The 16,602-nt window shown below is 45.3% G+C and overlaps 1 protein-coding gene across 1 annotated transcript; it reads left to right on the top strand.

Annotated features, from left to right (window-relative positions):
• Positions 1-963: 963 nt before the first annotated feature.
• Positions 964-15,939, top strand: cpne7 (copine VII; the record flags this gene model as incomplete). Its single annotated transcript, XM_047016199.1, has 14 exons — positions 964-1,167; positions 1,411-1,485; positions 2,816-2,890; positions 5,323-5,406; positions 5,511-5,600; positions 5,818-5,916; positions 6,100-6,186; positions 6,528-6,587; positions 7,766-7,899; positions 12,219-12,273; positions 13,106-13,157; positions 13,404-13,537; positions 14,428-14,664; positions 15,289-15,939. Coding segments are annotated over 14 exons (1,527 nt in total), but the record flags the coding sequence as incomplete, so codon positions are not given.
• Between the last annotated feature and the right edge of the window lie 663 nt (positions 15,940-16,602).

Raw genomic sequence — 16,602 nt, forward strand, 5'->3', positions numbered from 1 at the left:
ACTGACTGGCTCATTCTTCATGATGTTTGGGTTCCACAGAAACAGGTCAGAATGCAATGAGGTTGTTTGATAGATTTCCTGGCTCATCCCTGGAGTACTCACTTTACAGGTGAAATGATGGAAGATAAGACGTTTTTCTCGTTCTTCTCTCTGATGAAGTAAATGTGTTTAAACTGTGTCTTTTTTCCTCCCACAAAAGAATGGCTTTCCAGATTTCTTTGTGCATTTAGATTGACAGTAGCCTTTGGCTGGAATAATCTCGATAGTGTGTTTTTGGTGCCGCACTTCTTATTTGAAATCGTTTTACTTTCGCGATGAAAGAAAGTGAATTGGATTTGGGAGTCTGTCAGTACTCTTTTTTCCCCTGTACAACCGTATGAGGTTCCTTTAATTTATTGATAACATCTTCATTAGAAAGGTGTGGTTTGATGATGAGTTGGTACTCTGCAGAATACTCTTCAGAATATTATCCATCACCTAGCAGTGATGTATAATAACCCAGGCACTGACTGCTGCTGGATGGGAACAAACACACATATTCTCTCCTCTCCACAAAAAAAAGATGGAGATGCCAATCGCTAACCGAGGCCTGGTGTTTCCTGATTGGTGGATGATCACCTGATGACACACATGGATCACTGTGTTTACCCTGACCCCCAGTTACTACCCCCAACACTGTATTTGCACTATTTCACTATTTGGAAAGATGTTCATGAGATCTAGACTTTCAACTCCAATGCAAAACAAACCAACATGTAAACAGTGGCAGGTGTCCCACACCAGATGGGTCTCATGCTTCAGTCCCTGCTCTCATGCATGCATTCATTCCCCCATCCCACTGATTAGCATTTCCAATGGCATACAGTGCATGGCATGATAGCCAAGTTAAAGGGCTGGGAATCATTAAGTACCCAGGAAGGTTCATCAGTGTTTTAGTTGTATCCTAGTGCCTTCTGACTTGAATGTGACGTATTCTCTTCCCAGCTGGACAGGACAGAGGTGATCAAGAGCAACCTGCACCCGGTCTTTGCCAAGGTCTTCACTCTGGACTACTACTTTGAGGAGGTGCAGAAGCTACGGTTTGAGGTGTACGACATCCACGGCACACACAGCATCGGGACCCGCGACGATGACTTCCTCGGAGGGGTGGAATGCACTCTTGGTCAGGTACAGTCCCCGACTCCTCCAGCTCTTTCTGTACAATTATCTGTGAGAAGAAGTCGAAGCCCAGTATAACACATCACACTGGACTTGGAGACTGTGTGAACAGAGCGTGGCCACAGAACATGAAAGGCTCCCTGTGTCTCATGGTGGTAAAAGGGTTTGGAGTCCCTAGTTCTAATGATGCTGACCCCTTATAGGTCCACACACTGTTCCTCTATTCTCTCATGTGTCTCCTCCATTCCGCAGATTGTGGCCCACAAGAAGATGGTGAAGCCTTTGTTCTTGAAATATGGGAAATACGCCGGAAAATCCACCATCACTGTAGGTGGAGTCTATACATCATGCTATTGATCCTCCTGCTATCTTCTGCAGTAAAAGCAGGAAACAAGCGCAATGAATGGTCTCAATCCATTAAACTAATTAAAGTAAAACAGACAGTAGAATACAAGGACCCCAGATTCCAGACAGTAGAAGGACTCAGGAATTTGTGATGAAAAAAAAAAAAAAAGTGACACGTTGAAGAATGCTGTCTAAGATGCGCATCATGTTTAGACTATCTGCATGGCTAACTTTTAGCCCAGAGCCTGGAGTCTTTAGAAATCTGTCAAGGTAAACTGTAGTGGGTGGAAGCACTTGTCTTGTGTACGCCTGTTACCAGAGTCCCAAGTCTTCTCCTGACACTGAACTACCCTCCCCTCGCTCAGAGGAGAAGAAAATAGCTAGACTGTTTTCAATTCCAGCCACAGAGGATGAAATTAGGACTTGTGGCCCTAGCAAGTGATTTGGAAACTCCCCCATAGAGTGTTGATACTGATCTCTATTGATTTTACCATAACCACCTCCTCATGTTGCGCCTTTGGAAAATTCTGGACTGAGTAGTGCTTGGCATGATGGTCAGAGAGATGGGTGAAGTACAGATGGAGATCTTCTAATTCTCGACACGATGACAGTTAATTGGATGAAAGCCTGTGATAGCAGCTGAAAGCGGTGATGGGCGATAACGTAACAATGGCCTGTTCCGGGAGAACTGTGAAGCAGAGCTGTCTGGCTGGATGATGACCTGCGTGGCCTTGTCTGTGAGATGTGTTATGACGGGCAATGGGGCATTCCCGTCATGGTGTGGCCCGTTTAGAAGGTAGCACATCGGGTCTGCTTTGCACATTTCCTCTGGCTTGCCCAAAAGATTTGTAAGGTTATGTTGTGAATAGGGTATGAGAGTAGAGACACTGCCCTGCGGAGAGGAAATAATGGTTTGGGAGGTGTGGATGGAGGATGGTGTCACTAGCCATTAGCTTGTAACACAATGGTTGAGGTACACAAATAGGTAATTACAGTCGGGACATCAGAACCACACAGCTCTATCTGCAGGATAGAGGTGAGTGGCACTGGACTGCCACACAGCCACACCTTCTGGGTTGTTCTGGAGCAGCGCTGACTTACATTACAATCACAACACCCAGCTCTACTGAGCTTGAGGGCGTTTTAGTTGAACTTTTGGGGCACTGTAATAGCACTAGTCACTATTTCTTGACACGTTTCTCCACAGTTGGCTCACAGTTTCTGTGTACATGCCAGGCTGACTGACAGCCGAATATAAAAACATGATATGGGCCCAAAATGTCTCCCCAAAATAATTGTCCTTCTTTTTTAGGTGCACGCTGAAGAAATCTCTGGCAACAATGGATATGTTGAGCTTTTCTTCTGTGCCAAGAAATTAGATGATAAGGTAAGACTATATTGATCATGTGGGAACTGAAAAGACAAAAATGGCTAATTAAATGGGGAACATGATGATGATGATTTGATGTGCTTATATATGTATTTAAGGTTTGACCTGTGATTATCAGTTACAGTATGTTGGCATCGAGGAGTATTTAAGTGCGTGTGTGTGTGGTGGTTATGATGTAATCTCCAGTTTTCAAACAGTCCCACCACATGCAGCATCCCACTCCACCGGCCCTAACAGTCCTCAGGTGTCTGTTCCTCCCACAGCTGCAACAAACCGTACCCAAATGTCTCCATTCCTCCTCCCACTCCATCACCTCTGCCTCTCTCTCTCTCCATCTCCCTCTTAATATCTTCTCCCTCTCTCTCTTGGTCTGTGACACTATCTCTCTGGCTGTCTCTCTCTCTCTCTTTCTTTCACTCTATCTCCCTTTCTCTGCCTTGGGCACAACTTGTGATAATCTGTGAAATACTGATTCTTGCTCTCCCCACCACCACCTTTTCATTTGGGTCTGGCATTTATAAATTTCTGCATTTCAAGTAGTTTGCATCAGACAGACTGAATAGGAATATCCAGAGGACATTATCGACCTGTCCTTCTCAACTGTAAGCTTGTGCTCTCTCGCAAAAAGGAGAAATCAATCGAACATGGAGCTCTCTGAGACAAGAAGGCAGGGACAGAGATGTTTTTTAGAAGAAGTCAGTATACTAAAGACAGAAGGACCCTTGGAACAGCACAGCAGGCAGACAGCAAAAAGGATGGTGTATGTTGACTGGAACATTTAGAAGCCTCTGAAAGAGATTTGGATTCCGTTTTTGGGAGCTGCAGTTTAGGCACCTACAGTAGCTGCATCACCCACACACACTGCTTGAGGCAAACGCTTCAAATCATTGTCGACAAGATAGCAACTGTTCCCTGACATCCACAATCACTGAAAACCATGTTATGTCTCTCAGGGGACATACCACTAAACACATTATGCAAGCCTCTCCACTACCTTATGACTCCTAATTTTGTATGGGGGCCAAGCAGCAAATTAACAAAAGTTCTGCTTATTCTTTAGATTCTCAAAGAACACTGCATTTGGTATTCATCAGAGCATAGGTGACGAAAATCCTTTGTGATGCATTTATTAGGTTGACAATTTCCAGACTATGTTAAACAAAGTGTAATGATGACAAATTCCATATTGCAGTAAAGATGGCCATTTACACAAACGTATGACGTATTTTAGTAATCCAATTTTGTCCGCATAGTATAGCGGCGGAAAAACTCGTCATAATTGCTATTGCACTATGTGGACCTTCAACTATCAATTTCCAGATGCCTATGTGAGTGAGTATATGAGAGAGAGAGAGAAAGAGAGAGAGAGAGAGACAGACAGACAGACAGAGAGATACAGACAAAAAGAGACAGAGAGAGAGAGACCCACTGAGGAGGAGGATGGATATGGAGGATGGTGACACCCCCAGATTAATTGCTGGGGGACAATCTGCCGATGGGATCTGTCCGTTTCAATGACTTTGAGGATCCCATTACACTAAGAGATATGATTCTAATAGAGCCGGGGCCATTATCTCTTCCACCCAGGCCATGAATACTGCCTGTTCCACAACGAAGATCAATGCTGACATACTCCAACGTCATCGTTGATTTAACACTGACAACGGTGGATGGCAAGCCAAGGACCAGCCATTCAGATGATCATATGTGTCTCGAATGACGCATTTTCACCATCCATGTTAGGCTTTGTCATCTCTGTGGGACTTGCCGTACGAGGGACGCGTCTGAGCTCGGCACATCGAATGGATCTCAACTGTCAACGCCGCTGATTGCAGAAACGGGGAATGTTGCTGTGATTGCCGGACAGGGATTCGATGTTGACACGTGCGCCTCTCCGACACGCGTCAGTCTGTGATGACGCCACACTGGTCGAGCGGTTGCCGTGACAACGAGATGGGGCTACCTCCCTTTCTTCCCCCTGTCCCTGTGGAGATGTATTGGGCTAATGCAGCGAGAAATGGGGACATTAGATAGTGTAATTTTATGCCCAATACCCTTCTGTTCAAATATATATCTCTCTCTTTCTCTCTCTCATAACCCCCCCCCCCCCCCCAGGAATCAATTGGCCCACAATAGAAGGGACTGTTCTTCTTTTAAAGCCTTAGCTGGGGACCTTGTTTTAAATGGCTGCTTTACACCCTTTCCGTGATTAGATTTGTCACGCTGGTGAATAAAGGCACCAGGCAGCACACAAGGGACAAGCTGTGTCAAATGTGGTACCGTGATGACTTCATTAACTCCTGGAAGACGACGTCCGCCTGTGTGCTGAGGGCCTTGGGGATCTGTGCTTATCCAGTAACGTGACATATGTTAAAGGCACAGTGGGTGGTTCGTTAAAAGCAATTAATTTCATTTTTCCTACTTTGCAGGATCTCTTCAGCAAGTCGGACCCATTTTTGGAGATATATCGGATCAACGACGACGGCACAGAACAGCTTGTTCACAGAACGGAGGTCAGTGAAGGATGCTTTCTTCTTCTCTTTCCTCCTCCTCCCTCTCAGCCCTTGTTCATGTCCAGGTTCTTTTCTTTCTTTCTGATGTCTTGCCTCCTATCCAGGTGATCAAAAACAACCTGAATCCAGTGTGGGAACCCTTTAAAGTGTCCCTCATCTCCCTGTGCAGCTGTGACGAAGACAGGAAGCTCAAGGTGAGATCACAGGAAGGACAATGGACAAAGACTTATTCTTAAATGGTCACACAAAGATAATGGTCTTGAGGTCTTTGAATGTTAAACAAGATTTTCATCGTTTTAACATTTAACATCATAATTTAGTTATTATTATTACTACTAATAATAATAATGATAATACTGTATTACTATTATTATTATTTAGTTGATGATCATGAATATGTGTCTCCTATAGTGTCTAGTCTGGGACTACGACTCCAGAGGTAAACATGATTTTATCGGCGAGTTCTATGCCACCTTCCGAGATATGCAGAAAATTGGCGGTGGAAACAAGGTGAGGGCTGAAGAGAGAAACACTGTTGTACAATCAGGCTCAACGGTGTGCCAACGATGTGCCACAGCACTCAGAGAAAAATAAAAGAATGTCACAAAAATCATGTCACAGTTCTGTTACCAGGTGGAACGTTGCAGGTGCAGAAATCATCCGAAACTAAATGAGATTCTTTCTTTTCTGAAGGTAACATGGGATTGCATAAATCCGAAGTACAAACTCAAGAAGAAGAATTACAAAAACTCGGGCGTGGTTATCCTCAGTGATCTCAAGGTAAAAGCAAAACATACGCAAATGAAAGCTGCAAACCTCTCTATGCCTTAAAAGGAACATCAACACACTTTATTTAGTATCATTGGTTTCACATAATGACTAAGTATTACTGTTTGATTCCTGTCCAAATGGGAAACGAGTACTATTTATGAAAAAAATGTCCCGTTTTCATGTTTCATTAAAAAACAAAGGGGTTAAGTGGAACACTAGTGAAACAAAGGGTTTTTGTGAATCCACTAAAAGTGGGTTTCACAAATAACCGGTGGTTATTAGTGAACAAGGTTCATTTAAACTTTTGCTTTAAAACGATGCCCTCACCTTCTCTCTCGTTTCCCCCTCAGCTTCACAGAGTGTATTCCTTCCTGGACTACATCATGGGAGGATGCCAGATCCACTTCACAGTAAGCTCCAGAGACCATTCTAAACAGCCATGCCACACTCACTTGCACAGTGCTGGCCTACAAAGAGTCTAGGATTCAGTCAACTCTGTATGTTAAAGTTGTAATGGCTCAACAGCAGGATTGGGTCTCTCACCTGCTTGTTTTCATTCAAGCTGCCAGGCTGTTTGTGGTAATTCAGGGCAGCTCGATGATTAAACTTTACGTTCTCCAAATGTGAAACGTTTCATTGCATTCCAAGTGCTTTTCAACAGTGAAATGTCCTGCTGACTGACGGCCACAATGTTATTCAGAATCGGATTTTCTACGAATGCTGATCGTTTTCTTGCTGGAGGCTGCTCCTTGTAATGAATTCAAATCTTTCTTCAACTCTGGACCTGCTCTGGCCTCCGCAGAGCAGGCTCCCCTCTCCCTCCCGCTCCCTGGCACTCCCTCCCCAGATTACTGCAGCAGTAATGAATATTAATAATACGAAATGCTACGTTCGAAAACTGATCTCCAATGTTTGGACTGACTACTGGGTTCTCAGTGGGCGTAGAGACAGGCAGTATTTGACGTAGGATCGCAGCAGCGTGTAGAGCAGAACACAATGTGCCTGATACGTAGATGTAAAATATGTGTTGGATGTGGCCTTACCCTGTTGAGTCGTTATTTACGTTAGGCTATTTATAGCACTCGTTTGTGTGATAAAAGCAGGAAGAGGCATATCTGGCCTTCTCTGCCCCTTCCAGTGTTGTGCCCTTGGTGTATCCTGCATATACAGTATGCTGCCTCTCCGGATTGCCCCGAGAATGAACATCTGTACAATGAATGAATGTAAAAACTGAAATTCACCAGACGCCTTCCTGCCATCCTCATTTGCACATCTTAGATATTTATATTTTTTAAATGTATTCAGGTTCTGTTTCGTTAGCAGTTATGCAATTAAGCCTGAGGATATGATAGCAGAACTGTTGTTCCAGATTTGATGTGCTATCTCTAAGTCTCCACTAACAGTCGCTCAACTTACTGGCGTAAGACACACTGCACAACGTTTTTAACAGATTTATAACACTGTTTCTCTAAAAAGGATGCCACTTCCTCTGGCTGCAAACCAAAAGGTCTTCCCAGAACACAGGGATGTTCTTACAGGGATTGTTTTCTCTGACCACATGTCAACAATTGACTTGTCATTCTTTTAGGTGGCCATTGACTTCACAGCCTCCAATGGAGACCCCAGGAACAGCTGTTCCCTGCATTACATCAACCCTTACCAGCCAAACGAGTACCTGAAGGCTCTGATTGCTGTCGGGGAGATCTGTCAGGACTATGACAGGTCAGTCTGCTTCGCTGCTATGATAGCTAACTGCGGGAACTTCTGTCTTCTGAAGGGAAATGGAACCAAGAGCTCTTCACATTCCATGTGTCAGGACGTCTCCAATGATGTACAAAGAACGGTTGGCTCCCCCTGCAACATATTCTCCGCATCGGATATGACTGATGGGAATCGTAGAGCAGTGGAATAGAACGTAATATGATTCAGACAGTTCCACTGATCAGGTTTCAGCTCAGATGTAGTTGAACAATTGAATCACATTTTTTTCATGGGAAAAAATCTAGGAAATACATGGCTATTTGCTGTCAAATTGGACAACCATTTCATTATCCATTAGAACAATTTAGGTAATGGGGCACCTGCAATTCTTACAGCCTCTGCCAAAACTTGTACTGAAGCCTGGTACATCACTGAAATAATGAGTACATTTTGAGCAAACAAATTGGCCACAGCAGCTATTCATAAGAAGGCTCTGGGGAAATCTGTGTTGATTTGGAGGCCGTGGAGTCTGTGTCTAAGGGGTGATGCCAGTCTTCTCTGATCCCTATTTTGCTGCAGTTTCTTTGACTGGTTCTGCTGCTATAATGGGCATGCGGTACGCTGGTGCCAACTGTACCCTGGGTGCTGAGTCTGGTAGAAGCTACTAGAATCATGCCCAGTCCTCCTCCTCCCAGGCTGGCAGGGGCTCCTGAACCCTGACGAAAGGAGAGGAGTCTCCCTTGCGCAGAGGACCAAGCAGATGCAGAGGAAAGAATAGGAATTGTGGGTTGGTGTTCAATGAAGGGGGATAAGGGGTGTGTGTATTGGAAGTAAACGGAAGACCATTAGATGTGCCATTCGATTGTACATTTCTGGAATGAGTGTTTCAATATTAGTTTGATAAACACCAGGTTCATGGGCACTAGCAAGAACTGATTAATTAGCAGCAAATTATTTTTAATGTGGTCTATTTTGGTGGACAAATCCTCTTGTCTGTAGGCACAAAGCCAAATGAGCATTAACACAGTGACTCATGCCACTCGTATCCGCCTATTGAATGCGAAGGCAACAGTGTTTGTCTAATTAAGGCACAGAGGAGATAACAGCACTAGCAGAGCAGACCTGAATGACAGAGGAAAAGAAAAAAAACTGTCCGGCACTCACAAAGGAGACATGCAGCGGAATGATTGGGCTGCATTATGTGTGCATGTAAACACGAGTCTTGAGGTGGATGCCTATGGAAGGCAACCTGGGGTGGGGTGACCTTTCTAGTCAGGTGTTCCACGCCTCCTTGAACATCCGGTGATGTGGCAGAGTTCTGGCATGGGAGCTGGTGTAGGAGCAGGACCCCTTTGTCTCTGAATAGGCACCTTGGATTCGAACAGAATTGAATTGGTCGAGGGAGCTTTCAGCTTGGCCCCTGGGCGACCGGTGTTGAGAGGGAAGTCAGAGTGGACACAGCGGGGAACCCCCCCGCCCCCCCCCCCCCCCCCCCCCACCCCTCTCTCGGGAGAAGTGTGTTGTCACATGTCAAGGAGGTGAGAAGTAGGTGCTACTTTGTCCCCGCAGCAAGGTCCACACATTCATGGCTCCCTTGTTAGCAGCCCTGGAAACAGCAGCCAAAGCAGCTGCACATCTGGTAGCTCTGCCACATTCTAGAACACTCTGCCAGAGCAACAGGATCTGTGAAAAGTCCTTTGTGTTGAATGACGGACTTATCTGGTACAAAAAGGTGTACAACATCAAATACTTTGATACTAAACACAAAAACAGACCTGTATTATACCTGAACAGATCAGGCTGCAATATCCTACAGCATGAGGCACAATGTTATTTGTGCAACTTACTCCTAAAAGAATGTCGGCCATATCCACAGAATGGAATATCCAGAAAATTGTAGACATGCACTGAAAGACATAGATTGAAAGTGAATCTCTTTTTCCCCATCTGAGATGGGTACTAGTGTGCATATTAGCTCCATTATCAAGAAGATCATTATTCTCTCAGAGCAACGGAAGTAAAGAGGACTCAGGATTGTGGAGTGGTGTGATTCACCTTAGGCGAGCAGGCAGTATTATCTTGAAACGTAGTCTCTTGAAAAAAATGGATTGGATTTCATTGGTATGAGGAAGAACTTCTCAGAAAACAGGAGAGGCAACTTGTCAGGTTGATAGACTGTGGTGTGAAATCATTAGACTGATGAATGATAATGAGCCTTTTTGTTTTGACAAAGAAAACTGTTGACATGATAGAGCAGCAAGATCCAAGATAACAAACAACAACAGAAACCATAGCTGCAGTTTCTTTCGCTCCTCTCTGACCCCCCCCACCAGAAACAGCCCAGAAAATACATCCCACATCTTGTGTACCCCTCTTAAATATTTTATTCACCCTTTTGTGAGTTGCTGTCTAAGAGTTTTGGGGGGCTTTAATGTGTCTCAGACAACTGTACTCAGGTCCTCCTCCAGAGCTTCTGCAAGTTATTCCTGTCCTCTCTCCTCCTTCTCCCGGTGTGTTGGGATTCATTAAAAGCAGGATTAGCCATTTACAGAATCTCAAAGCCGAGGGGAGGGTGAGGAGGACGCCTACCCTGCCGTCTCCTCTCTCCTGCGTTGGATTATCATTCAACTCCCCCTCAGAGACAAGAGACACGGAGGTGAGAGTGCAAAAAAAGAGAGCATCCACCGAAAGTGGAAGGGAAAGGGTGTTCTCCATACTTGGCGATAAGTCACACATTGGACTGGACATGTTTGTGCGCGTGTGTGGGTGTGTGTGTGTGCTCGGAGACCCCTCTGTGTGGCTGTGGGTGTCAGTTTTGTCATTTGTCATGGTTGGCACAGGGGCTGGAGGGGTTAGTCATTCGCTAAGATTGATCAAATGAGGATCTCATCCAGCGCACTCATCTTCATGCTCTTGTGTGACTATATAAATGGATGTTTGTGATCGGGGACGGTGAGCAGCTGGGATGAAGCTGTGACTGTCAGATGACAGCAGTCACTGCCCAGTGGGGAAACAGGACGTTGGCCACTACACACGTAGCATCCTTCTCTCACCACTGGGTTGTGGGGCCTCATCTGGGCAGCGAGGCCAGAGGGCGTGGCATCCAGAGAGGGCCTGAAACATTGAAAAAAAGAAAAGAAAATGAGCTTCATCAGTCCTCCTACAGGAGCATGAGGGAAAATAGTGGCAAAGGGTTGTTATCGTTCGTCTCCCTGCTAGGGTCTTGGTAATGTCCCCAATGAGCTGTTTGTCAGCTGCGTTTGGCTTGCTGGAAGTTGAAAGAGAGAAAACTATTTAGATGTCTCTACTGACAACCCAGAAGCCATCTTCAATTTAATGCTCATTAGCACATGCGACAGTAGCCCATGTGTTAGACTATGTCCTCCATCTACCCCCTCCCTCCCCGCAGTGAATAGATTAAACAGCCCATTTCAAATGTTGACGTTGGAAACTAAGATGCTATTATGAAGATGTTATTTCAGATAGCATGGTGCTGAAGGATTAGTTTATCTCGCTGCCGTGACAACATGAAGCAAGTGTGTTGGTATGGGAGGCAGCTTCATGTCTTCAGGCTAGGGAGCACCGTTGCGATGGTAAACAAGCTATCAGAGCCCGGGTTCACTCGCACACTGCCTCAGACTGGAGTGTGACAGAGACCATTTCCATCACAGGGAGAAGGGCACAGCTCATTAATCAACTTTATGTCATTCCACTCCGTTCCATTTGACACCGTATTCATTTAGCACATGCTTCTGTCCAAGGCAGGAATAGTTCAAATCTCTACTTCTTCGTACGCCTCCACTCCGGAGAGCTCGCCGTTTCTCGTCCTTCTCCACCGTCCTTTGAGCATCCCAGCATGCCATGTGATCAGATGTGTGCCTTGCGGTAGTTCCCAGCAGCCACTGCTTCTGCCCTACTGCGCCCTATGTTGTGGCGCTCCCCCACTGTTGCTGCTGTAATCCCCCGTAGCTCTGTGCCCCTCTGCCCCACTCGGTCAGGGAGTCGGGATTTAGCAGAAGAGAGCATTTCACTTCAGCTCCTCCAAATGATACACATAGAAGATGTGAGGAATAAATCCACTGTGATGAGACAACTCTTAGGGCCTAACTAAAGCGCACCCTGTTGGTGTAAAAAACGATGGCTCTAATTATCTCTCAGTGGATTTTGCAACTGTCAGAATAGCAAACAACGACTTGATGAAGTGCCTGCCATGCTGTTTGTTGAAAAGGACGGATAACTAAAGGCAGATCGATTTCTCCTGTGTCTTTTGTTTGAGAACTTACAAAAAAGGATTTCCACATCTTAGCTGCAACAGTACTAATGATTTCTTTACTTTACAGTGACAAAAGATTTTCTGCCTTGGGATTTGGTGCCAGAATTCCACCTAATTATGAGGTAGGTGTTATCTTTTGAACCTTTTTTTCCTTCCAGCCCCTTTCTCTCTTTCCGTCTTCCTCTCGTTCTTTCTGTGGCAATGCTTTCATATGCTGAGCAGCATTTATGCATGTTCTTATCTAGCCATGGTATTTGCTTGTGCCATGGGTCTAAGTATTGAACAGTCTGATCGCCGTGACCTATTTTCTGACCCCATTCGTCACACTGTCAAAATCCCATATTTCAAACTCATAATTGAGGTTATTTTTATTCACAAGCCCCTTTTCTGGAAATACCAACCTGTCTGGGAGAAAATAATGTTTTCAAGACATCAGAATAATGACGCAAGCACTTAGTGAAGACTTGGAGTTAGCAGTCTGTTTTCAGAAGATCTCATTGGCCAAAAGTGGAGCGCTTGTTTAGGCTGTTTGGACCTTGGGATCCAGAAGCTCATGTTCGTTTTAACTAGCCCCCCGCTGAGAATGTTTGAAGCGTAGCACACCCCCCCACACACACACACTCACACAGACCAAATGACTGAATGTGACACAAACATCCATCTGGTGTCAGCACACACACATACACACACAGAAACATTGACTGAATTGACATGCATATCTTTCTGGCCCACAAGTGAAGAGTCAAGACAATGATTCTAAGACATGAGAGACATATCCTGTGTGCTGTGTAATGAGGTCATATCTCCGGGTAATCCTGTGAATCATTCAATAGATGGTTAAACTACTGGTAAAAATGGTCCTTAAAGTGCCCATTAGAATTGTTATTGCAGGAGACTTTCCAGTGTCCTTCCTGAACTATTACGACACACTAAACGTTTTGTTTCCCACTACAGGTGTCTCATGACTTTGCCATCAATTTCAACCCAGAGGACGATGAATGTGAAGGTAGGACAGTCAATCTTCTGTTCGCAATTTTGCCATTCATCAACACCAAACGGAAAACTACTCCACAATAACTCTACTGAGTCCGAGTCCATACAATGCTTCAATCCCCTCGTTCCTGCTTAAGTTCTCTCTTAGTTCTTACCGTCACCCCCCCCCCCATCTCTTCTGATGCTCACATATGTTAACAGCACAGCTAAGTACTTCTGTTTGTGTGTGTGTGGGTGTATATGCGTGTGTTGCCTTCAGAGATCCAGGGGGTAGTGGAGGCCTATCAGAACTGTCTTCCTAAGATCCAGTTGTATGGGCCCACCAACGTGTCCCCCATCATCAACAGGATAGCCAAGCTGTCCGCGGGGGAGGAGACCATCAAAGACGCCTCCGTGAGTGGCACCCTACACCTCCGAAAGGGTTCGATCGCTCTAATGGAGCGACGTGCGGTAGCACTGCTGGGATTTTCCTCCAATGGCATCTTCCTGACCGAGCTGCCACTAATGGAGCTTTTTGGGTGCACTGTTAACCACAGGACTAGCAAAGTCCATGTATACTGGATGGCGAAAGGTGTTCCACGTACGAGAAATCAGAGATGAGACGACAATAGATTTCAGAAAAGCGTTCAATGGGGAATGTTTCCATTTGTTCTGATTTATTCATCTTCTGTGTGAGTTGTGTACAGCTCAAATTATTCAACACAATGCAGCATGAAAACAGCCAATGAAAAATACGATAAAACAGGCTCAAGGTCTCTGTGTTTCCGAATATGCTGCTGCATATCTCTGTCCTGGCAGACTGCGTTCCATTTCAAACACTTCTCCTGGGTTCTGGCCCTATTGCTCTTAATTTGCCCTTACACTGATCTTTCTTTCTTATTCAGTCCTCACCATCAGGCTTTTCTGCTCTCAGTAAACAAACCCAAATGGTGCTGAGCAGACAGGACATAGGTTCAAAATTGCAGACCGGGCATGCTTAGATCCAAGCACCAAGCCCCACTTATGCAATATCCTCAGAAATGAGAACAGTTACTGGTAATACACACTTGGCCCCATATTAAAATCCACTGATTAAGACTTATTTTGGGTGAGCGGAGTCGAACTCCTATTGAATTTCTATACTTGGAGATGGGAAAAGACCCATTCCTTTTGCCAACCTAAAGGGAAAGCTACGCTCTAAATTCCGGTTTATGAATAAGAGTCAGCTCGGTAATGTACCGCCCAGACAAGGCAAGAGCAGCTCAGGTGTGCGATGAATAACAGTGAGTCTTTGCCTCTCCCAGCGCTACCACATCCTGCTAATCCTCACGGACGGCGTGGTGACGGACATGGCGGACACGCGCGAGGCCATCGTGCGCGCCTCCTACCAGCCCCTGTCCATCATTATCGTCGGCGTCGGCAACGCCGATTTCACGGACATGCAGATCCTGGATGGGGATGACGGAGTCCTTCGCTCGCCCAAAGGAGAGCCGGTCCTCAGGGATATTGTACAGTTTGTGCCCTTCAGAGATTTCAAAACGGTCAGTGCCCGCCTCCCCACCCCCCGCCCCTCCTCCTTCATCCACACCCTGCTGGGTCGCTCTCTCATGTTCCCACTAAGCCACAACAACAAAGTTACTACGGTCTCCGAAGCAAAAAAGATATTGTTTGGTTATTGTGGTGCTAATGATATTCATTAAATATCCCAGTATGACCTCCAAAGTCCCTTCTGTAATAACATTAGCTCGAAATGGTTTGTAAGTGGTTCAGCCACGAAGGCTGCTTCAGCCAAGATTACAGATGGGCTTGAAATCCAGAAGCTACACAGATTTCTAGACCAGTTTTCTCTGCAATGTAATTGTCCGGCCAGCATTATTCATTCATTAAGAAAACCGAGGGAGAAAAATGTTAAATTCCTCCAAAAAGCCCTTGATATATTCCTCTGCACACCCCAACACGCCCTCTCTCCATTTGGCTGCTGCCCAAAACAACAGAAAACACCAGATTTGACCATCCATCCCTCTTTTGTTCGATTAAAAAACAATTTGTCCAAAGTTTCTGTGGATTTCCTGTGCCACTCAAATGAATTGCTTTAACCCTGTGGGTCCATGTGCCAGGCTGGGTGTCATGTTGTCTAGACTACAGCTGTGCTCTCTTTGTCACAGGCCTCGCCTGCTGCCCTGGCAAAGTGTGTCCTGGCCGAGGTGCCCAAACAGGTGGTGGAGTACTACAGCCACAAGGCCATCTCCCCTATGTCCCCCCCCAGGGATTCCCCCACCTCCATCGCCAGCAGCCCCACAGAATAACCGTCCACACACCCTGGGGAGCGAGGCCTGTCCACAACCGAGACCAGCAGACAGAGGGTGGCTGGCTGAGTTCTGAACATGAACATTGATCATTGATACTCGTGTTCTCATTACTTTTATCTCTGTTATTCGGATCATTTAGATTGTTTACACACGGACTGAGAACTTGCACCGTGGGATTGGCGTTCATTATTGTGTCTCAGTTGAGATCATGTCTCTCTGCCTGGCTATGCTTCATCCGGATGTTGAGCATGAGAACTGTGGGCTGGTCTGCTCTGGTCTTCATCCTGCTGTTTGGGGATGCATGCAGGCGAATTCCCCAGAGTTCACACACTGTAACAGCATCACAGACTTCTTGTTCCTCAAACCCCCTTGAAAGAGACTCCTCTGCCTTTCAAAACTGTCCAAGACTTCAGCCTGTTTCCCTGATTTCTCTGCATCTCTTTCCCTCCCCTCTGTCAGTTTCAGTCTCCTGCCTCTGGTTGCTGGAATGGTTTGAAAATCCTGCCAACTGAAGGATTACCCAAATGCATAACATCCCAGAAAATATTATTTTCGGTTGTGTTGAGGAACCATATTGTGGTCAATCTTAACATGAATGTGCATCTTAAAGTCTTGATATAGTTGACATGACCATAATGAACACGACACGATCGATGAAAAATCTTCAAACTAAATCAAAGGAAAGCAATGTGCCATAAATTGTAATTAACCATTGTTATATTTCCTGTCAGGCTGTGACACCTGTACCAAGGTCTTATGAGGGAACATTCAGATTTGGTTTTGCAGAGAGATGCTCGATGGAATAATGTAACAACATCCATAACCTGTTTTACTCATACACATTAGAGATAACAGTGTGGCTATCCAGATAATGTGCAGTTCCCTTTAAAAGTTTCAACAGTCATCTTTTCTAGACAACAGTTGTCATATAGACACAACCTTAGATCAGACTTTGTTGACACTACCCAACCCAGAACCACAATCACGACCAGTACATTCACTGCACATTACAAGGAACAAGCAACACAACATGTTGACTGACAGTAGTTAGTTCTCCACAGTGCTTGTCTCCTAATCCTCTCTCTGTGAAGCATCATGTGGGAGTGTATGTGTTCTGACCTGAATAGCATGGTTTTCTATTAACACATCTCTGTTTGAATAACATTTATT

Source organism: Hypomesus transpacificus, unplaced genomic scaffold (assembly GCF_021917145.1).
Source record: "Hypomesus transpacificus isolate Combined female unplaced genomic scaffold, fHypTra1 scaffold_326, whole genome shotgun sequence".
NCBI lineage: Eukaryota > Metazoa > Chordata > Actinopteri > Osmeriformes > Osmeridae > Hypomesus > Hypomesus transpacificus.